Source organism: Festucalex cinctus, chromosome 14 (genome assembly GCF_051991245.1).
Source record: "Festucalex cinctus isolate MCC-2025b chromosome 14, RoL_Fcin_1.0, whole genome shotgun sequence".
Taxonomy (NCBI): Eukaryota; Metazoa; Chordata; class Actinopteri; order Syngnathiformes; family Syngnathidae; genus Festucalex; species Festucalex cinctus.
This window is the reverse complement of record NC_135424.1, coordinates 3,133,618-3,157,368: the sequence shown is the minus strand read 5'-3', so window position 1 is coordinate 3,157,368 and position 23,751 is coordinate 3,133,618. Positions and strand designations below refer to the sequence as shown.

Genomic DNA, 23,751 nt, shown 5'->3' with positions numbered 1-23,751 from the left:
TGTAAGTTAGACAGACTCCATAATTCTTATTACTTTTTTTTTTCCCAGGAGTCCATCAGTGACTTCTACTGGTACTACTCTGGAAAGAACGCCATCGATGCGCAAGGCCGACGCAATTTTTCGAAGGCTCTCAAAGTGGCTAAGCAGGTCTTCAACACACTCACCGAATACATACAGGTCGGCCGCTCGCTCGCTCCATTTCCATTTCTTCGGTGATTCACGGCATCTATGTACTCATTTATAATGCAGCTTTCTCCCGCTGCTTGTTTTCCCCCGCAGGGCCCGTGTAATGGAAACCAGCAGAGTCTGGCTCACAGTCGTCTGTGGGACGCCGTGGTTGGATTCCTCCACGTCTTTGCTCATATGCAGATGAAGCTCTCACAGGTACGTCCCATTCGCCAGTCCTTTGAAATGAAACACTTGCGCAGCCGTGTCAATTGAAAATTTACTCCATTTTCTGCCTATTATGTTTTGTGTGTGCTTTTTTTGTGTGTGTGTGTGTGTGCGCGCGCAGGATTCAAGGCAAATAGAGCTCCTAAAAGAGCTCATGGACTTACAAAAGGACATGGTCGTTTTCTTGCTGTCCATGTTAGAAGGTGTGTAAAGTACTTAATATGATAGTTTGCGACTGTCAAACTCAAGATTTTTGCCACAATCATAATGCTGCATACATTTTACAAGCAATGCAAATAATTACCCTGGATGTCACTATTTTACACAAAACCCTAAAGTCACATTTGTTTAAAAAAAATTTGAAGATCATAAAATAAAATCATAACACACAATGCTTCTGGGAAGCGAAAAAAGTTGTTTATTTGGATTTTTTATTTATTTATTTTCAATATAGTGAAATTCTGCATAAAATCAGAATCCCTTGAAATGCATTTTGGGATTTTTTTTTCCATTTTATTTTATTTTTCACTATGTATTTTTAAATTAATCAGCCAATTAATCTGTTATTAAGATTTTCTTTACTGACAAAAATAAATATTTAGCATTGACCTAAAAAAAAATCCATGTATTAAACATGAGACTAGCTATTAGGGGTGTGAATTGCCTAGTACCTGACGATTCGATTCGTATCACGATTCACAGGTCACGATTCGATTCGATACCGATTAATCCCGATACGAATGGTCACGATTCGATACCGATTAATCCCGATACGAATTTATAAGTCGATTGTTGCGATTTTTTTCCATTCAAATTTAGAAAATACTATCAGTAAATTTGTACATGTACACTGTAAGATTTGTATGAATATATTTATCTAAAACTTGAGGCTTATAACCGTGAGCCACTGTACACAAACAGTTTGCAATCTGTTTCACATTTGAACAGCATTAAAATAAAAATATTAAGGCTTAATGTGCCGTTCATATAACATTCTTCCATGCTCAAGGTGTGAATCCTAAAAAAAAAAAAAAAAAAAAAAAAAAAAAAAAAAAAAAAAAAAAAAAAAAATCGAAAAAAAAAAAATCGATTCTGCCGATTATTGAATCGATTCGAGAATCGCGCGATGTAGTATCGCGATATATCGCCGAATCGATTTTTTTTTAACACCCCTACTAGCTATCTATCTATCTATCTATCTATCTATCTATCTATCTATCTCTATCTAGCTATCTCTCTAGGTAGCTAGCTAGTAGCTAGCTAGCTAGCTAGCTATCTATCTATCTAGCTAGCTAGCTAGCTATATATCACAAAGTAAAAATGTTATAACATGCCTGATTTACAAAGTAAAAATGTAATAACATGCCCGATAGGAAAGTAGTAATTGTTATTTTGAAAAAGCGGTGATGCTCGGCAGCGTCCTCACACTTTTAGCATTTATCAAATCTGGTGACTTATCAAATTATCTGTAAGACATTTAGTACTAAAAGGTAGTTGTATGATGAGTTTGAAATGAGGTTATAGTACAATTTTGAAATAGTAGTTTGGGCATATGTAGTTTTGAAATATTCATATTTGCAATTCTAAACATTTTTAGGGGTTGTACTTCATTGGTGAATGTTTGCTATTCACATCAGGGTTTGGTGGTACAGTCGTACTTGGCGAATGTTGACCAGCTGATGTTGTACAATGATCCGTTTTCATCCCTGCAGGTAACATTGTAAACGGAACCATCGGAAAGCAGATGGTGGACATGTTGGTGGAATCGTCGAGCAACGTGGAGATGATCCTCAAGTTTTTCGACACGTTCCTCAAACTCAAAGACCTCACGTCTTCGGACGCCTTTCGCCAGTTTGACCCCGAGCGCAAGGGTTGCATCTCCAGGAAGGACTTCCAGAAAGCCACGGAGCTCTCCAAGCAGTTTTCGCAAGCCGAGACTCATTTCCTCCTCTCCTGCGTCCAGACGGACGGCGGCGAAATCCTGGACTACCAGGCCTTCGCCGACCGCTTCCACGAGCCGGCCAAGGACATCGGCTTCAGCATCGCCGTGCTGCTCACCAATTTGTCAGAACACATGCCCAACGACTTAAGGCTGAGCGCCTTCCTGGAGCTGGCCCAGTGCGTCCTGACTTACTTCCAGCCCTATTTGGGCCGCATCGAGATCCTGGGCGGCGGCGGCAAGCGCATGGAACGCGTCTACTTTGAGATCAGCCAAGCCAGCCGCGCGCAGTGGGAGAAGCCGCAGGTGAAGGAGTCCAAGCGGCAGTTCATCTTCGACGTGGTCAACCAAGGCGGCGAGAAGGAGAAGATGGAGATGTTTGTCAACTTCTGCGAAGATACAATCTTTGAGATGCAGCTGGCGGCGCAGATCTCGGGCTCTGACGGCGGGGAGCGACACACGGGTGAAGAAGACGAGGAGGAGGAGGACGACGAAGAACGAGGCCTGGACGCGAAGGGAATGTTTTTCATGTCTCGCTGGTGGTTTTCACTGATGACTCTCGTTTCTATCAAAAAGCTTCGCACGCTCACAAAAATGAGTCAAAAGGACGTCCTCTTATCATCTCTCGCACTCCTCAAATTCCTTTTAACGACCCTGATCAGGTGCGTTTGCTTTGCCGTGAGCGGCACGAGCTACGCGCTGTACGTGGCGTTTGTGAATGGCGGACTCGTAGAGGGAGTCAAACGGACGAGCGTCGCCGAGCTGCTCGGCGGCATCCTCGAACCGACGCTCGACGAGGTCACGGACGGAACGAGCGGCGCCGAGCGGCCGCGGCGGCGGCGGCGGTGCTCCGCCGCCCTCTCGCCTCGACTGGAGAGCCGGCAGACGGCGGGCGCGACCTCCGCCAGGGAGACGGACGTGCTTTCGGACATATTTGGCCTCGAAGTGAAACGGGACGGAGGACGATACAGACTCGCGACGCGAGACGTGACGAGCAGTCGCGAGGATCTGTTCGTCCCCGCTGACGCCAACTTTTCTGACGGACATCAGGGGCTGGTATTTGTTTCTATGAGTTGTTTCAAAATATTGAGTCACTCAGTTCGAACATCATTTTATAGATTTTTTTTTTTTTTTTTTTTTTTTCCCCCCAGCAACAAAAGGCTTACCTGGCTGGAGAGGAAAAAGCTGAGGATGAGATGACGCCTGAATCAGAAAAGTTTGTGATTTCTTGAGGAAAACGTGACTTTGCTCACAATCATTCCCTAATAGTAGGGGTGGAAAAAGTAGTGCGTTAATTTTGAGTTCCTTTTTAACGCGCAATTAATGGAAAGCTTGTACTGGGGGAATTCCAGTCGCAATGCAACAGACAGATCAAAACTACGCAGTTTTATTTGTGGAGTTTTTTTTTTTTTACAATTTTAAAAATGTTCAGAAATTTACAAGTTAGTTTATGTTAAAGATTAGATAGCTCTTCATACGAAAAGAAAAATGCAATGAGCTGTCGCCAACATCTTAAAAAAAATGCAATTATGCCCTCTAGTGGCAGAAAAATGACCAACACAAATAATTATCACATCTTTTTGATTGTAACTCAATTTTATGAATTATTATGAAATTACTGTATGAATGACTAAAAGATGTCGCCATGTGTCTATTTAACATTTTTTTTTCTACTTTTATGCTAGAGTATGAAAACTTTGGGGAAAAAAAATATTGCACATTTTATTGTACATTTAGAATAGATATAAAATTGTGATTTAATCCTGAGCTAACTACTGAAGTCATGCGCTTAATTACGATTAAAAATTTTTTTAATTGCCTGACGCCCCTACTATATAGGGAAAAATCATTTATTATGTCACTGTATGGCGGATTGGTACACGTGCGTTTGTCTTGTTTGCAGATGGGAGACATGTGAGGACACATCGTCGAATGAGGATGAACGCAGAGCCAGGAGACTCTCCAATAAATCAGAGGACGCAGGAAGCAAGCATTCGGCTTTCGGCGACATGATAAGCTCTCATCGCAAGAGCCTGCTGGTCAGATAAAAGAGAAAAAATGTCATTGTTACTGTATATAGTTGAGCAAACTTTCGAATGTTGCTTCCATTTTCCTCCAGAATTACTTCGCCAGGACGTTTTATAACATGCGCTTGCTGTCCCTCTTTGTCACTTTTGCCATCAACTTCATCCTCCTTTTTTATAAGGTCAGTTTCCATTCATCTATCCATCTTTCCATCCATTTTTTCCTTCCTTTGATCATTCCTCTGGTCTCCTGACTACTTCACGACTCTGGCGGGTAATCCGGTTAAGGTTGAGAAAAAAAAAAAATTGCTCCGATTGCATATTGATTTTAGCCTTCCCACCTTCTTACCAGGTGGTACCTTTGCCAACGTCACCCGAAAAGGAAGTGGACGCTTCACTGGGCTCGGCGGCTGAAGACGATGTAGGCGGAGTTTACGTTTTGCAGGAAAGCAGCGGCTACATGGAGCCGTCGCTTCGCCTCCTGGCTGTGGCGCACACGCTCATCTCCTTCTGTTGCATTATAGGTTACTACTGCCTCAAGGTGCGCGCGCTTCATCGTATGGGCCCACGAGAGCTTTTTTTTTTTTCGGGCTGCGTTGTCTGAAATGATGCGCTCCGCAGGTACCGCTGGTGATCTTCAAACGGGAGAAGGAAGTGGCCCGAAGACTTGAGTTTGATGGCTTGTATGTGACACAACAGCCCCCGGAGGAGGACATTAAAGGCCAGTGGGATCGATTGGTCATTAACACCGTGTATGTTCACATTTTGGATGGCACGTTTTTCATTTGTTTCCAAGCGTTTTACTGTATTATACTCACTGGACCTTTTATGAAGTAAAACCTGCACAATATAATAAGAGCCAATACGCTGAGAGCTATATGAAGTAATATGATTGGAGTAATACATTTTGTCCATTTTTAATCAATAAGGTAATCATAATGGGTTGAACCCTACTTGAAAAGCAGGATTTGTTGCTTCTTGTAACTACTGTGCTTGTATTCTTTTAGATTGTGCAGGTTCATGAACATAATATAAGTTAAATGAGAAGTCAACCCACCAAAAATGTATATCTTTTTATTTTTTATTTTTTATAGTGCTCAGAAATGTTCATTCAGTCGTCTTACCGATTCAACGTCTTGTCATCATTGCTCTCTCTTATTTTATTTATTTATTTTTTTTATTTTTATTTTTTCAAAAATGTATTGACAATAATATGTTCTATGCAGCGCCACTAGTCTAAATACGGTATTTTGGTTAATATTGCCTGAGTGGAATATGAGTTATTAAGCAGCAAAATTTAGCAGTTTTTATCAGTATCAAAAGGGCGGCCATTTTTGTCACTTGATGTCGCGTGAAGATGACATCACAGTTGCCCAGGTCTCTCGTAGCCAATCAAGGCGCAGCTTCAGAAAACAGGTGAGCTGCGATTGGTCGTTGCCTGAGCAACTGTGATGTCATCTTCAGTCGACAGCAAGTGGCAAAATGGCCGCCCCATGAGGTGGATTAAAAAAAATAATAAAAATTGCTGGACTCATGTTCCGCATATGTAATAATTAATCATAATGTTATATTTAGACTAGTGAGGTCACATATAACATATTATTGTCAAGAAATGTTTAAGGTTGACGTCCCTTTTTAACATTTGCGTACGATTTGTTGTTTCAGATCGTTCCCGAGTAATTACTGGGATAAGTTTGTTAAGAGAAAGGTAAAGTCATTTTTATTCGGCAAAATCTTTTTTTTTTTTTTTTTTTAAATTTCAGCCACGAGCATTGCATGTTCAGCTGAGTCCTTCATCCACTGCTGTGAATTATTGAATCGTAATGCTATTAAAATCCTTTCGTCCTTGAAAGCAGTACGTCTCAACTAACACCCAACGAGGCACCTAATTATGATGCACTCCCGTCATCTGACAGCCAATTTGACTCCATCACTTTCCTCCATCAGGAGACCTTGTGTCACCTTAATACATAATAATCAGACTCGATATATTTACCCAGCTAGAACGTTCTGTGTGACTGTCTGAATTCAGCACTACAAGAGAGCTTGAACGAGTTCACTATTCTGCATTGTCAGCGTTTATCAAGTTCAGATCGGGGGCACGCGGCCCTGCAGGATTGTGATGAGATGGGACTCGTGCCAGCAAAGCAAAGCATGGTCGTTTATATTTCAGCATAAATATATTTTCACAGACACACACACACAAAAAGGGAGCGCTGTTTTGGTGGTCGACATTGACTTTGGTTGGCACTTTTTGACTCAATAGCTCAGATTTTGTTTGTTACTTATTTACAATTACTACCTTTAAAAACACATTTAGCAACTTGCTGTCGACTGAAAATGACATCCCAAGTGCTCAGGTAACCAATCACAGCTCAGCTTGTGAATGTCACACGACCAAACCTAGAAAACAGGTGAGCTGTGATTGGTTACCTGAGCCCCTGCGATGTCATTTTCAGTCGACAGCAAGTTGCAAAATATGTTTTTAAAGGTACTAATTGTACGTGGAAAAAAATAATGAAAGTATCAAATTAATTATAGACAAAATATAAACTTTTTATTGCTATAATGGGCTAAATAAGTGAAGTTTCCCTTTAAGTCACATCAATTACTGCATAACAGATGGTGTGATGTCCGTAAGCGCTTCTGGTAATTCACTTCTGGTCCAGCATGGAGATTTCTTACCTCTTTACCAACCGCCGCTGTTTTCTACAGGGGCAGCAGATAAAATAAAAACAGCAGAGGCCCCAGAATTGAACCCTGTGGAACACCACACGTTCCGTTATGCATGTGAATCCAAATAGCACAAATTTGATCGGCCACTTTCTTATTTTTGCAACACAGATGTCATTAGAAATGGTGTTTGTTTTTTTTAATTTTCTTTATCAACCTTTCGGCTACCTCTCACCTCCAGGTGATGGATAAGTACGGGGAGTTTTATGGCCGCGAGAAGATCAGTGAACTTCTCGGTCTGGACCAGGCGTCCTTGGACTTCAGTTCTGAGGGAAGAGAGAGGAAGAGGCTCCGAAAAGATGCCGCCTGGGTCACGGTGTGAGTACTAAATGTCACATTTGTACATTGATGAGAGTTTCCATTGAGTAACCAACGTTGCGTTTCTGTGGAAAATAGTGCTTTTTTTGTAATATTTTATAATGAAGGTATTGAGATTAGTAGGTCACTTGAGCACATCTTATTCCATGTAACAGTAGGCGGAACTATGACAACGGGTTATTAGTTGATGATTCACTCATACTTGTGTTTCTCAATGAGCTCCAAGACCTCAAACATGATATTTTACTTGAGAAAGAACAAGACATCCTGGTTAAGATGACTCGACGAGGCTCTCAGAAACACAAAATGAGTCAACCATGGTACAAATGGAAGTACGTGTGACGCATTCAATGATTTTATTTCAGATTCGGCTGCATTGACGTCAAGTACCAGATCTGGAAACTTGGAGTTGTTCTCACTGACAACGTAAGTCGACGCGGGCACGATAACCTCCAACGTTTTATGACTCTCGCTCGCTATCCCAAACGGTCGCTTCCTGCATTGTATGTCAACATGCGTCCCGCATAAATTGCATTACAACTGATTGCTTTGACGTCGTGAGCTTTGCCGATCGTAGTTTGATGCAAATCTAACGCGACGAGCCGTAATAATAGCCTGTGATTTTGAGCTTATCTACGAAACGCTAATTTGTCTTTGTGTGTTTTGACGTGCGGTCGCAGTCGTTCCTCTATTTGGCCTGCTACATGGCCATGTCAGTTTTGGGACACCGCAACAAGTTTTTCTTCGCCGCCCATCTTTTGGATATCGCCATGGGAATTAAGACCCTTCGCACCATCCTCTCCTCGGTTACACACAATGGAAAACAGGTGTGTGCGTGTTTGTGTTGCTTTGTATTACGTGTGTCAAAATCAGTGCGTTCATTTTGAATTAATTTCAAGTTCCTTTAACGCCATTAATTTTATTAATGGCTGCTCATTACTTGAAAAGCTTGTACTGGAGAAAAAAAAAAGTCCTAATGCAACAGACACATCCATGTCAAAATTCAGCAGTAAAAAATGTAATAATAATGCATATATTTGTGGAGACTGGGGTCAAGTTGTATTTTCCAATTTCACGTTACTTCATGTTAAAGATTAGATAACTCTTAATATGAAAAGAAAAATGCACTGACTTACAAATGAAATTTTGCCATCTAGTGGCAGAAAAATTACCTCAATACAAGTTAATCATACTTTTTTTTTTTTTTACAGTACAGTACATCTTTTTAATTGTAACTCAATTTGATGAATTATTATGAAAATACGGTGTCATTGATGAAAAGATGCAGCCATAATTCTATTAGTTTAACATTTTTTTCCACTTTCATGTTAACAAGAGTAAGAAACTTAGGAAAAAAAAATATTGTGCATTTTATTGTACATTTGGAACAGATATAAAATGTGTGATTAATTGTGAGTTAACTATTGAAGTCATTGCGATTAATTATAATTTAAAAAATGTAATCGCCTGACACCCCTATATAACTTCTTGATGTAAAAACCAGGATTAAGTTTCATGATGAATTGTATTCCTCAAAATAAAACAAAACTAAAAAGGTATTTTTCTCATTTACTCCCAATAATGTATAAATGTTTTATTTAAAATGTTTTAATTATTCCAAAGACTTATTTATACGTTGTTGTTGTTTTATGCTAGAGCATACAGAAGGCTTTGATGCAGCTGGGTGAAGCAATGGTAGTAATTGCAAAAACGGCCAGCAGGTGGCAGCAGAGTATAAGAGATCAACCAGGGCCATGTTGTATACAAGCTGTTTCCCCACAATTTGAAACATATTTGTGAATGATGATGAAACTTAGCTATATTCTAATGCTTATTGCTGCAAAACGTGATGAAAGAAGAGACTCTAATCTTTGTTTTGGTAGTTTTTACAGCAATAGAACACAATACTCTGTGGGTCTTGCAAAATCAGTCAAAATCCAGTAAAACAGCCGTGAGCGAAAGGGGGTTGCTTCAGTGAAAATGGCTGCCAATTACTCTTGTTGTGTTTGTGCATGTCTGCTAGTTGGTCCTGACTTTGGGCCTTCTGGCTGTGGTGGTCTATCTGTACACGGTGGTGGCCTTCAACTTCTTCCGCAAATTCTACGACAAGAGCGACGACAAGGACGCCCGAGACATGAAGTGCAACGACATGCTTACCGTGAGTTTGCTACTGGAATTTAATTGCCATCCAAATGGTTCCAACTATTGAAGCAAATTTAGTGAAAAGGCACAAAACAAACCGCCATAAGACGCTCGGCTGAATGTCTACAAAAGATTGTGTGCTTCTTTTATTAACTCATTTACTCCCAATAACGTATAAATACGTTTTTTTTATGTTCTAAGTGTCCCAAAGACGTATTTATACGGTTTTTTTGTTTTTTTTATGCTAGAGCATACAGAAGGCTTTGATGCAGCCTCTCAACTGCAAAGAACGGTTGCAGAACGGTTTGCATGTTCTCCCCCGTGCCTGCGTGGGTCTTCTCCGGGTACTCCAGTCTCCTCCCACATTCCAAAGACATGCATGGCAGCTTAATTGGGCGCTCCGAATTGTCCCTAGGTGTGCTTGTGCTTGTGGATGGTTGTTCGTCTCTTGTGTGCCCTGCGATTGGCTGGCAACCAGTTCAGGGTGAAACCCCGCCTACTGCCCAAAAGCCAGCTGAGATAGGCTCCAGCAACCCCCGCGACCCTTGTGAGGAATAAGCAGTCAAGAAAATGGTTGGATGGACATATGTCCGTGTGATGTACGTCGTTTTTTTTGTTTTTTTTTGCCCATATTAATTTAGGGGCTCGAGAGATTTCTAATGTCTTCCATTCAGGTTTATTTTTCTTGACAATTCAAATAAAAATGGCTGGATGGAAAACCCACTATATGTTAGTGTAGCTTTGTGACAATTACAGCATGTACCAATTTACAACATAAAAATTTGTGCAATGTCACCATCGTACGGCGTCAGTAAAGTATGTACCTCTAGCTAATAAATCTACTTCATCAGTTACACATGCATGATCTAATACGGACGGTGTCTCCGTTTCCAAAGATGATAATGATCCGTTTTGATTGACACTGCTATAGTTAATGGCAAATTGTAATCCAAACTCTCGGTCTATATCTGGAGAGGCACACGTCTCGGCCTCAAGATGCTTCTGTCACTGATCCACTTCTTATTCCTCCCACCATTATTCCATAAAATAATGGACAGCTGGATAAAAAAAAAGAAGCATCTGCTGAAGATATAATATCGCTTTGTTTGGCCAGTCACAACACCGTAACGCCCCCTCCCCAACCACCGACGCCGATGCGCCGTCCCCTGTCACTCACGGACGGATGCGTGGCCATACCGTCTCATTGTGTGTGCTTGACGTTGAGCGGCACTTGAGCGACCACAGTTTTTTTTTTAGAATATCGCATGTTGGTGTTTTACTTATCGTCATTTGTTAGATAATAACAAATAAACAACCGTACAAGTTCTTCCTTCTTTTCTTGGAAAGTTTGTCACGTTCAAATTGTGGTAGCCACCAGTAAACGCTATTGTGCACTTTTGGGTCTTGTTTTCTGAAAGAAATGTCCTTGGCAACGTGGAAGCGAGGGATCATCCCTGCTCGGCAACCAGACTCTCATTTTGTCCTGCCTCACGCTCGTCCACAAAATCCCTTTGGGTGGAATTGTTTGTCAAAAGGCAAAGAATATTGATTACACAGTCCTCTGCTCCTCCTATGAAAACAAAAAACAAAAAAGTTCCCCATGCGTTTTGTTTCAGTGCTACATGTTCCACATGTACGTTGGAGTGCGAGCGGGAGGGGGCATCGGCGACGAGATCGAGGACCCCGCCGGTGATGACGCCGAGGTGGAACGTATCGTCTTTGACATCACCTTTTTCTTCTTTGTCGTCGTCATCCTGCTGGCGATCATTCAGGGTGAGTCGGACGTCGAATCGGCTTTTGATCACCACTTTTATGCTTCGCCGCAGTTAGCAGAGAAGCACAAAACGGGAAAGATTAGCTTGCTGAACTCATTTGCTCCCAAAAACGTATAAATACGTTCTATTTTCAACTTTTTAAGTGTGCCAGAGACGTATTTATACGTTGTTGTTTTTTTATGCTAGAGACACAAATTTAATTACAATGGTAGTTATTACAATAAACGACCATCAGATGGCAGCAGAGTATAAGAGATCAACCAGGGCCATGTTGAATAACAAGCTGATTTCCCCACAATTCTAAGCACATTTTATTTAAAATTGTCAAAATCCTCTGATTTCAGCACATCAAACAGTAATTGTTCACTAATTTCCATAGTTCTTCATAAAAGAAGACTGATTATCTTCTGTGTTTAATTAAAATAAGATATTTGCAAACATCTGTTTTTACTTTGGAAAACAATGACCGAACTGGTAATGTTGTACAACATCAATTCCCCCTTTTTTTTTTTTTTTTTTTTTTTTTTTTTTTAAAAGTACCAATCACTGGTTAATAAACATTAATCAATACACTTGAATGCAAAATTAGATATAGATGAATCAGTTCTAAAAAAAATATCCAATAGTGACAGCACTAACCAAATTCATGTCGTACTTTTAAAAAAAATTCGGCTTTTGCTTCATTCGAGTCGCCAAATACAAGCAAAACACACAATCTTGTTGTTGTTTTTTTTCCCCAGGCTTGATAATTGACGCCTTTGGGGAGCTGCGTGACCAGCAGGAGCAGGTGAAAGAGGATATGGAGGTGAGGTGTGAACGTCACCACACGCACACGCACACTAAGACTTTAAATTTTGGGGTTCCCACGAGTAGTTTTTAATCCTCAAATCCGGCTTTGGCAAACAAATAGCGGTCAGGTTTCGCAGTCTGAGAAATAAAATGAAAGTTTTGTATTTGTCACGCGCTCATGATTTTGTATTGACAACAACAGGAACGAGTGATAAGTAGTTTTAAATCATCGTGTCGTCTCATAATCTGGCTTTTTTATAAATTGCCGAGCGATATAGAAATGCGGCAGATTGTTCAGTGCCTTCACCCCAAAATGCACCGCAGACCACCGCGCGTGCGTGCGATCGGTACATTTGAGCAGTGAATAAAAGTTACGGCGCATGAACCTGGCAGCTTTCCCCAATTGATTTTTTGCTATTCAGGCTTTTTTTTTTTTTTTTTGCCTTTCAGTAGGCGTGCGACGGTCGCTTTGAAAAGAAGGAACGACTTTGTTACAGTGTGGTGCCAGCAAGACTAAACAGCGCCACCAAATCCCATAACGCGTCAAACATTTTATTTTTTTTATTTTATTTTACATTTATTTCTCTCTCTCTCTCTCTCTCCCTCCCTCCCCGCAGACCAAGTGTTTTATTTGTGGAATAGGGAACGAGTACTTTGATAAAGTTCCTCATGGTTTTGAGACTCACACTCTGCAGGAGCACAACTTGGCCAACTATCTGTGAGTTTTTATGTATATTTTACCCAAATATACCCAAACTGCACCTTGCTCTTGTGTGTGTGCCACCATCACCAGTAACTCTTCCGTAGACTACTAACAGACGTGACACAGAAGAAAATGGAGGTAATATGTATTATGGAGTGCCTGCTTGGACTTTATGGGCTCTATTTTCCGATCAGTTATTTCAGAAATATGCAAACAGCTGGCACCAAACCGTCTTAACTCATTCAAACCCAAAAACGTGTATATACGTGTTTTAGTACTTTGTCCTTCACTCCCAAAAACGGATTTACACGTGGTTTTTGTGTTTGTTTGTTTGTTTTTAAATAAACGTTTTTTAGTATTATGCAAGAGCATACAGAATGCTTTGATGCAACATGAAGAGGTGGCTTAAAGCAAAGGTAGTTATGTACAAAAATGGCCAGCAAGTGGCAGCAGAGTATAAGAGATCCACCAGGGCCATGTTGCAACAAGCTCATTTTGCCAGTGTTTTTACCAGGAATGTGAATTTTAATGAAACATAGCAAAAACAAATACAAATATATACATATATTAAATTATAATACTGTTTTTCTCCTGATGAAAAAACAAACTCTAATCTTTCTTTTGGTAGGTTCCATGTTTTTATAGCAATAGAACACAATGTTCTGTCGGACTTGCAAAATCACTCAAAATCTAGTAAAACAGCCGCGAGTGAAGGGGGTTGCCTCATTGAAAATGGCTGATCATTTTATTATATTTTTTAAATCATGTCACTCACTGGCAGGCACAACTATGGTGGGTGCACTTGAATGATCAAGGGAGGATGAGGTGGTCTGCAAGTCCACCTTACGGCGCATATGCTTGCGTCATACCGATTCTCCAATGCACAACTAGCGTGCTAAAGGGATGGGACGGAGCCGCTTTGATTGGCCATGATTGAAGTCGCCTGTGAACACTCCCACGGCGGCAAATCCTTCATCGTGAAATTACCAACATCAGGTCTCACCCGCATCAGCGTAGTTTCGCTGTGTGCCACGCAAGATTTATGGCGGTCAAGGAAATAGAAGAGAGCCCGATGATTTGATCCTATCGATTAACAGGCATGATTTCTACACCAAAGATTTTTATACTTTGTCGTCACTTTTTAGCTCATTGCTCGGCACGCGAATGAACACGCTAACCAATCCCCAAGATCCCAATAACGTTTTTTTTATTTTTTTTTTTATAACTAGCACAAAAACAGGTTCAGCAGCAGCGTCATTTCTTCTCGTGTGTCTCTGCAGATTTTTCTTGATGTACCTCATTAACAAAGACGAAACGGAACACACAGGACAGGTAGAATCGTTTTCCCTTGCATTGAAAAATACCTGAGCCGGATCCGTGTCGCGGCTGCTGTTTTTGAAAGCAATTTTGTGCAATTGTGCATTCTTACCATGCAATTTCACGGTTGGTTGCTGTAGCATGCCATCGTGCAAAATAAAAAAAAAATAAAAAAAAATGCCATAAAATACAAACAAATACTTACAAATACTGAAGCTGCTTTATCCCTTGTGTTGACATAGGAATCCTATGTGTGGAAAATGTACCAGGAACGTTGCTGGGAATTCTTTCCCGTGGGAGACTGTTTCCGTAAGCAGTATGAAGATCAGCTGGGATGAAAAGAAATTCTTGATAACGTCATCATTTCATTTGCATTGATGTTGTGTGCACAATCGATTTTGCACTTTGATGTAGTTTTCCCTCACACATTAGATGCACCTAAAATTCACTACTTTAATGTATCCTTTGGAGAAATAAAAGGAAAACGAGCACGCTTTTTTTTTTTTTTTAGGGTACCCTTCATCAAAAAAATAAATAAAAATTTTTTTCTCCTGTTTTCAAGTTCCCGTCATGTAAATGAACCTTCACATGATGTTTTGTGAATGAAATCGTTTGTCTTGCTAATCGCAGCCCTCCCAACTCTTCTTCAACCCAGCGTGACATCCTGATAAACGACTCTTCCCGTGGCATTTGTTCCGGCGACGTTTCCCCCCCGCACGCTTGGGCGGTCTCTCCGTGCCTGTCGCGACCATCTCGCCAGGATCCTTCTTGTCCTTCTCATCGTTTTCCGCTTCCCCCTTGTTTGCGGCCTCATTATCAAAAAGAAAAAAAAGACATGCTCAGGTCACCATGTTTCCATGGAAATGGATCATCAGGCTTATATTATGGAAAAATTGACTTTTAATAGCTTGTTTACAAATAGGTGTGTCCCTGGAGTGCTTGCCCACCCTATCAAGTGTGAAATGAGCGAAACGTTCTTCTGAGTGAGTGAGTGAGTCTCGTTTGCATAATAACCACACCCTCACGCTGAGTTTCTCCTTCCACGATTTGAGCAGTTAGGCAAGGTGACGACCCAGAGACACTTTTATGCCATGGTCGGACTGAAATTTTTTGAAACTATCGTGCCGAAACACCCACATCCCCCCCGCACGGGTGCGACACCACGACACGACAGGTCAAAGCCAAAAGGTAAGCAGACCTGCATTCAGTTTTGTTGAATGGATCGGTTAGCATTAGCTAACAGCATTAGCTCCCGATAAGCTTCACGATTGCTTGAATGTTGTTAACGATGTCCCTTTGGAGATATATTCATTAGTGTTGTTCCGATACCGATACTGGTATCGGCAGATGCGCCGATACTGCATTGAAACAGTGGTATCGGTATCGGTGAGTACTCACAAGTAACAATGCCGATACCATTAATCCCAACGCTAATATAGGATTTTGGATGCAGCATCTTGTGTCTTGCTCGTGCACGACATTCACTGATATGTGAAATGTTCACTGCATGCCCATCCAAGATATCCTATTGGCCCTTGAATGCTCTGAACCAATGGCAAGACAGCTTTGTCATGTTACGGTATCGGCCGATACTGCAAAGCTGGGTATCGGAATCAGTATCGGGGGCCAAAAAATGGTATCGGAACAACACTAATATTCATGCACCACATACAAACAGTGTCGTGCATGAAGTGCTGCCTCCATGAGTGAAAATTCTTTTATTGTCTTTACGGGCACTTTCGCCCCACACTTTTGATTCTGCTCCCACAAGAAGCCCTTCCTTGCTTTCCAGTTCAATCCCTTAGCGCCTGTCGTCATGGTTGCCACGGTAACGAAAACCCATGCTCGCCATTGGCCCGGCAGCATATGTAAGTGTAAGTGCGGCGTCCAGTCTCATTTGCATGAGCCAAGGCCCCGCTCTCAAATGAGCTCATTTCAGCAAGACAAGAAATGTAAAGTGTCTTGTAAAATAATTGAATCTCATTTTGACAAAAACATTGTTTTTAAATGGTAACAAATGCGTAATATGTCTTTGTGACTTTGATAGGATTAGTCTGAATCATGCTTCATGATAATTACAGTTGACGCTATTGTTAAAACATTTGGAATGGCAGTCATGTTGCCTTCAAGTCAAATGTGTACTTGATGATTACTCGTTTCCCCTGATTAATAGCTCCAATTAGCTTATTTTGAACAATTGCTCTTTATTGCCCAAATCATGAAAAACTCCCGTGTTCTGGAAGGACTCGGGAGCGTCACTTGTATGAAAGCAAGCCAGTTGTACGCATTTGTCAGAATCATTCTTCAGTCTGGCAGATCCCCGAGAGTGCAGATTGAAAACCTCAGTTGACCATTTGTACTGTCATTTTTTTTTTTGTCTGGTGTTTAAGCAGCAGGATGAAAAGCTTTCTCTGTCTGCGTGTGCGTGCGTGTGCACGCGGATGTATACTAAAAAGAAAGAAATATGGATCAACTTACAACAAATAATAGCTTTATTAACTGGAACAGAAAATATTTCAAGTGCATCTGAAATTCAAAAATAAAATTAAATCCTTAATTAAACTATAAACATTTTTTGACTGACCATGTCGAAACATATGATATGGAAAAATAAAACTACATAAAATCAATAAATAATCATGCATTCAAACTGATCACCAACATTAACTCAGGAGCACAATATTAAAAAAAACACTTTAACCTGCAAAACAAAAATATATCAAATAATTTGTGCTGATTCTTTTTGCTGTGTGCAAAGCGCGCAAGCTCAGTGCAAACAAAACCCCTACACCAGCGAGCGAATGCTCCCTGCGCACACTCTGCCAATAATGAGCGCCACTGCCCCCTAATGTAGTGGAGGTGCAATTGCACTTTATTCTAGGAGAGTAAAAAAAAATCTAAATAAAAAAAAGCATGTTCCCCGAGGTCAAACGCGCCCCCCTTGATGGAGCCTCACCCCCCCCTGGGGGGGCCCGCCCCACTATTTGAGAAGCACTGGCTTAAATAGACAATGAATCGATCTCATTGATTGTGGCCAGACATGTGGGTAACAGTACTGACATGGAATTCTCTGATTGGCTGTTGACCCAGTAAAGAGATTCAAGATTTTTTTGACATCACATAGCTTAAAACTAGATGCCGATGACGACAGTTCAAAACAGACACTTGACCACACGGTCATGACCCAAACTTGACCCCTGCATGACCCTAGTCATGACAGTCCTTGGTTGTAAAGTTAAACTTACATGTTCGAAAAGGAGTATGAAAAAGTATAAACTGTAAATATGGTTTGAAAATGATTAATTACAGTTTTGAAGCACGATGTTAGTCCCACTTTTCAATATCCTTTTGCTGGCGTAGCTGTTGTTGCAGTAGTCGGCTTTGATGCGAGTTGGTCTCATCGGCGACCCTCGCGAGGACAAGCGCTTTCAAGAGTGATGTTCCAAGTTGGACCGCTTCGTGGGTGTTTTCTGCCCCTTCCGTGCTGACGTGCTCATTTTCCTCGACAACAATCAGTCGGCTCCGCTACCTTACTTTTTATGGCAGTGGCAAATGGAATGCCCATCTCGAGAAGTGTCCAATCAACGTTGATTGTGAACAGGATGCATTTTCTCGCGCCAAGCCCGTCTCGTCTTCGCTGAAGCCAGATGGATCGGGCCGCGGGTGAGCGTTGTGTCACATTTTGCCGAATTTACGCCGGCTGCCCAAAATGTGATCCGTACGACGGCTGCAATGGTAACAGTATGTGACACATGTTGGCAGGCTTACTGACTACAAGTCGCTTGAACCGCGCAAGCTGTCCGTCCGTCCGCTGACGACTGCCTGCCAGAAACGCTGCCGTTAAACACTTCAACATACGCCGACGGCATTTGTTTTGACGCGCGCAAGTGGAAAGGCTGCGCGGTGTTACGAATCACGTCGGGAAACGGCAACGTTGGAGGGGGGGGAAAATGGCGGCCTTAGAGAGGGAGTCAATAAAAAAAAACTATGTTCTATGCAGCCCCACTAGTGCAGTGCTTCTCAATTATTTTCTGTCATGCCCCAAGAAAGATGAAAACATCTCACGACATCAAAACATCACACTCTGCCAATGAGAGCGCCACTGCCCCCTAATGTAGTGGAGGTGCAATTGCACTTTATTCTAAGACAGTAAAAAATAAAAATAAAAAAGCATGTTCACCAAGGTCAAACGCGCCCCTTGACGAAGCCTAGCGCCCCCTGGGGTGGGGAAACACTATTTGAGAATCACTGCGTTAGTGTAATATTAGTTGAGCAGCAAAATAAAGCCATTTTTGGGTCAATATCAGAAGGCGGCCATTTTTTGGCGAGTGAAAATGACATCACAGTTGCTCAGGTCTCAGGTAACAACCAATCACTGCGCAGCTTCAGAAAGCAGGTGAGCTCTGATTGGTTGTTGTTGTCTGGAGCCCTGCGCAACTGTGATGTCACCTTCAGTCGACAGCAAGTGGCAAAATGGCCGCCCCCCACCCTGAGACGGATAAAAACGGCTGGATTGCGCTGCATAACTCGTATTCCACAAATGTAATATGAATCAGAATGTCAGGTCACGTGTAAAATATTATGGTCAAGAAATGTTTCAGGTTGACTTCCACTATTAAAAGATGACGCAACCCTTCATGGGACGTGTCGATCTGCAGTTGCCACAACACAACATCCGCTTAAAAAATTAACTTATGCAGAGTCAAAACTTAAATGTTAATGTTGCACTTTTTACGCTTTGAAATTGCTTGATTTAAAATTCATAAAGTCTTACTACTGTAAATACGACCTATTTCTTTATCACGAGCTACCCCATAAACTCTTTCTTGTTTGAAATCTTACCGTTCCCTTTGATTCTCCTTCTGCTCGCCGGAAACAAAATGTTGTTTTCTTCTCATTTAGAACAACAATACATGGAAAGTAAATAACATCTTTTTGGCACTGTGAGAGCCTTTCAAGCCTTCTCTGTTGGCCTAAATATTATGAAAAGTCATAACCTGCATGTCAAACTTGTCTTTTGTCTTTGTTTTATAGGCGTTTGTTTTGGCAGTTGTGTAGCATCCAGTCGTTTTTTTGTTTTTTTTGTTTACCTATGTATTGCCATATTTTTACTTTCTAAAAATTCTGCAATCCGAAGCAGTGAATTTTTTTTCGTTTGCTTGCTGGACAGGGTGGACATTTGTGGCTATTGTTAACCTCTAGTGAACACGTGATTGGACCTTCATTTAGCAATACAATTTAGTTGCAAGCTACTGTATTTGCTGTTGGGAAAAAAAAAAAAAAACCTTCTAAAAGGTTTTCATACCAATTGATATTTCACCATGACAGAGTGGACAAGCAATTTAGCAAGCAAACTAGCCATCAAAATAACTTGTTTCCAAGACAATGTAAGACGTTTTTCTGTGAGTATCATTTGACCACTTAGTGTGTGGGATATGCAAAATCATGTTCTTGTAATGGGGAAAAAAAAAAAAACTGCTGTCAAAGGACGAGAGCAAATTGTAAGACTCCTTATCATTGCACTGGTGCGCGCGTGCAAATGTTTGGCCGCTTATAATGAGACCTCACAGTTTCATTATTCTGCTACGATGACTGAGCGGTCCTGATAAAAACACCGACGGCACTTTAAAGTGGTATTGACCCGATTATCAATGTCTATGTATTTATGAGTGTCCACAGAGGAACGCTTACTTTCGATATCGCCGCTAAAGCCGTGATCGAGTCATAATTACGGTAAGCAAAACACATTTCAAGGCTATACGTTAATCAAATATGAAACAAACGGTGGTTAATTTCTTGCCCTTCATATCCACAATATCTTGTGCAGGAAGTCCTCGAGTTAAGGCGCACTCGACTTAAGGTTACGCCCGGTCCGCCATTTTGGCTCCTCATCCGCCATATACCTCGAATTTGTCCGTTATTTAGCCCTTAGCTAGTGCTAGCGCTTGTTCACTTGCGTGAGTATCTTTGGCTTTTTCGCCCTCTCTTTTTTCCCCACATCATGGCCCCCAAGAAGAAAGCGACGTCTTCTATCAATGTTGGGCCAGCCCAAAACAAAAGCAAATTAGCATGGAAACGAAACTAGACGTCGTAAAAAGATCGCAGAAAGGAGAGACACCGACGAACATCGGCAAAGATTTGGCCTTCAGTCGGCCAGTTGTACAGCATCTTATTTTCAACTTCAAACTTCAACTTATTTTAACTCATTCACTCGCCGCCATTTTCACAGAAGCAATCCCGTTCGCTCCCGGCTGTTTTACTAGATTTTGACTGATTTTGCAAGATTAACGTCTCTTCTTTCATCAGGAAAAAAAAAAGTATGTTTCTATCTTTTTCCGTTTTGCAGCAATTAGCATTAGAAGAGAGCTAAGTTTCATCAGTTTTCACAAATGTATTCAAAATTGTAAGTAATTGAGCTTTGTTTCTAGATGGCCCTGGTTGATCTCCTTTGCTCTGCTGCCACCTGCTGGCCGTTTGTGCAAAAACTACCATTTCTGCAACCGTTCTTTGCAGTTGAGAGGCTGCATCAAAGCCTTATGTTTGCTCTAGCATAAAAAAAAATAAAATAAAAAAAAAAAACGTATAAATACGTCTTTGGGACACTTAAAAAAACAAAACAAAAAAACTTATTTAGACGTTATTGGGAGCAAATGAGTTAATGTATTTTAGATTTCATTTTGCAAATTATTTTGACGTAAATATTCGACTAAGCACTCTCTGTTTTTTATGCTATTGATTCCATACCTTGTGGAACCACCAGACAGTGATGTGACCGGTATGCGGTGATAAATGACTTCAGCCACATTTATCAATAAAATATGGATCATACCTGACAGCTCTGCATTATTCAGCCTTTCGGATAATGTATGTGGGAGGCTTGATAAGCGATTGAGGGCTTGGAGGTTGGCACGTGACAGAATCTTTGGAATGATTACACACGAGCAGCGCCTCAGAGCGTCTCCGTCCGTCTTGAAGATGCCGCCCCCTCAAATCTATCACCGAAACGGAATCCGTGGTGTAAATCAATGCGAGATGACTGGAGGAGGGACGGGGGAGGAGGGCGGAAGTGTCGTCGGCCCCCGATGGCGCTCGCACCTGAGGCCGAGCGCGCCGAATCAAATATGAGCGGCGCTTTCTCTGATTTCACTTTTTTTTTTGTCAAGCTCGTGTCTGCCTGGCCCATTAGATCACACGCCGCCTGCTTTGATACTCTGCGGGACCTCACGGCCAGTTGTGCCTTTCAGATTAAGCTCCGGCTGGAGGCTGATGCTTTTTTCTTTTTTTCCTTTCCATCCATACTGATGAAGGAAATCACTTAAAGCTTACCTGCCGGGGACGCGGACAAATGTGAGCGCTCGTTGAGCACAAGTCTCGGCTGTGCATTCTCAGTCGGGAAGTACATTTGTATCGGTTCTCGAGCGTGTCGGACTCGACATGATGAACACGTAACGAAAACGAGATTCCGCCCCTAAGCTAGATATCTCTCGTAGTACCGACAATGACCTGTGAGAGGCAGCATGGTGCCACCCAATCCTATCTTCCAAAATAGGGAAGAAGAAGAAATTGAACCAGCTGGGCCTGACGTCATTTTAAGCATACACTGAAGGATTTCTTAAAGACGCAGTCTGCCGGTTTGACTCTGGAAAAGGCACTTTTTAAATACAGGATTTAAACAAACAAACTACGTCTCAATTTGCAGATCAGGGCTTGTCTTAATTTCTGGTGGTGATTTTGTCCTAAACTCCCACACCCCCCTAGCCTGTATTTTGCCGTTTTGTGTCTGTTTTGTAAACAGCGGGACGTTTCTGTGGAAAGACAGTGTTTACACCCCTCCAGCCAATCGCAGATCGGGGGGTGTCGCGTCGCAAATTGGGCTGGGCTGCGTGACGTCACTCCCGCGGCAATTTGACAGCACGCACGGATTATTAGGGGGGTGGGGGTTTAGGACAAAATCACCACCAGAAATGAAGACAAGCCCTGATCTGTCAATTGAGACGTAGTTTGTTTGTTTGCCTTTAAATGACTCAACTGTCATCAAAATAATGATTCATTTGATAATGGCTTACTTTTTGATTAATCGGTTAATCGTCACGCCTCTACTTTGTATTTTATTGCAACCACAAGTTTATTTTATTGGGAAAATTCCACTCTTGTTTATGCAACTTATTGACATTTTCTCAGCTTTTCCTGTGCACAATTGAATTGTCTCTTAAATATATGCAGCCAAGTGATGGACACTCCAATCATTATCATGCAGCTTCCTTTTAATGATGTTTATACCGTTTTTTTTCCCTCATCTATTCTGTGCTGTCTATTTTTATGTGTATTTTATTTTCTTAATTGGGAGCAGTCATGATGGGTCCTTGAGCTCAATCTGAAGCAAAAAAACAGCATGACGTTGCATTTTTTTTGGAAGCCTCCTTCACACCTGCCCGTGCACATGTATGAGGAAGGGCCAATAAATAGGAAAACAATACAGGAAATATGAATGCCACGATATTTTAGGACATGTATTGTCTCGTGAGAGTCAGCACTGACCTTATTGCGCGTTCTCATGACTACTTTTAATTTTTGTATGGAAATAAATCAGTCTTCCAGTAAACACGCATTGATGAGGAGGAGAAGCCCTCGTAAATTACCATTTAGATTGGACAACAGCATGCCAAGAATGCGCTTGGATGAGGTTCACTAAGTAAGAGGAATGGCGCATGGCTGGACAGCAGGGAGGAAAATACGTACGCTAGTTTGAGTGACGGCGCCGTCGCTCGTCCAGCCCCGCAACTTTTTTTTTTTTTTTGGTCTTTGTTTTGCCAGTCTGCAGGGCTGTTTGCACGCCGATCTGACTCAGGGAAATGCAAACGGGAGGCAGGTGCTGCCTTAAATAATTGAGGATGGCAAATTGGCTCACTCGGGGCTTAAAGCCATTGCAGTTTGGGAAGTGACCCATTTTTTGGTCCCCGTCCCCAGCCGCGCACATTTATGACCCTCTCGGAATGATCACATGCTAGCATTTTGCAGTACAGCGCATTGTAAGCCAGGCAAAGCATTTTTCGGTTTTACTCTTCCTATTTTGATTGTGCTTTTATCATGGGATAGACTTGCATATTTTCCAGGTTAACTCATTTGCTCTCAAAAACGTATAAATATGTTCTATTTTAAATGTTTTAAGTGTCCTAAAGACATATTTATACGTTTTTTAGTTTGTTTTTTATACTAGAGCATACAGAAGTCTTTGATGAAGCCTCTCAACTTCTTACATAGCATTAGTCAGGTTTCTATCCACTTATTTTTATTTTTATTTTCCAAAAAATTTGAAAATAAAACTAAATCAAAATGCCAGAAATTTAAGTTTAAGTTTTTATGCTTGAAGGGGATGGCTTTTGAACCGTATCAAAAAAAAGGAAAATACGAATTTTAGCTATGGAAACGTCGCACGTTTTGACCGGCTATTACGTTTGTAGTCACAAAGCAATGGCGGACGATAAATTAAGGAATGTTTGGGGGGGGTTGACGAAACCAAAATCTTTTTGGAATTAATTAAAGAAGTGAATATCAATGCAATTTTAGATGGAAAACAGCAAAAAAACAAAACAAAAAAAAAAAAAACTGCTACGGTCA

The 23,751-nt window shown here is 41.4% G+C and overlaps 1 protein-coding gene and 1 long non-coding RNA gene across 2 annotated transcripts in view; one reads left to right on the top strand and one right to left on the bottom strand.

Annotated features, from left to right (window-relative positions):
- The window catches only part of LOC144001697 (ryanodine receptor 2-like), a 169,043-nt gene that overhangs the window by 60,196 nt on the left and 85,096 nt on the right, over positions 1 to 23,751 (top strand). The window contains exons 86-102 of the mRNA XM_077496235.1: positions 49 to 177; positions 280 to 384; positions 515 to 596; positions 2,106 to 3,388; positions 3,484 to 3,548; positions 4,236 to 4,371; positions 4,452 to 4,538; positions 4,709 to 4,897; positions 4,978 to 5,108; positions 6,022 to 6,064; positions 7,271 to 7,407; positions 7,773 to 7,833; positions 8,088 to 8,234; positions 9,431 to 9,565; positions 11,166 to 11,322; positions 12,065 to 12,129; positions 12,731 to 12,831. Coding sequence (XP_077352361.1) covers positions 49 to 177; positions 280 to 384; positions 515 to 596; positions 2,106 to 3,388; positions 3,484 to 3,548; positions 4,236 to 4,371; positions 4,452 to 4,538; positions 4,709 to 4,897; positions 4,978 to 5,108; positions 6,022 to 6,064; positions 7,271 to 7,407; positions 7,773 to 7,833; positions 8,088 to 8,234; positions 9,431 to 9,565; positions 11,166 to 11,322; positions 12,065 to 12,129; positions 12,731 to 12,831 — 3,053 coding nt within the window. The remainder of the gene's footprint in view (positions 1 to 48; positions 178 to 279; positions 385 to 514; positions 597 to 2,105; positions 3,389 to 3,483; positions 3,549 to 4,235; positions 4,372 to 4,451; positions 4,539 to 4,708; positions 4,898 to 4,977; positions 5,109 to 6,021; positions 6,065 to 7,270; positions 7,408 to 7,772; positions 7,834 to 8,087; positions 8,235 to 9,430; positions 9,566 to 11,165; positions 11,323 to 12,064; positions 12,130 to 12,730; positions 12,832 to 23,751) is intronic.
- LOC144001704 (uncharacterized) overlaps positions 14,308 to 23,751 on the bottom strand; it is a 102,410-nt gene continuing 92,966 nt past the window's right edge. The window contains exon 5 of the long non-coding RNA XR_013278553.1: positions 14,308 to 14,462. This is a non-coding gene — a long non-coding RNA (uncharacterized LOC144001704). The remainder of the gene's footprint in view (positions 14,463 to 23,751) is intronic.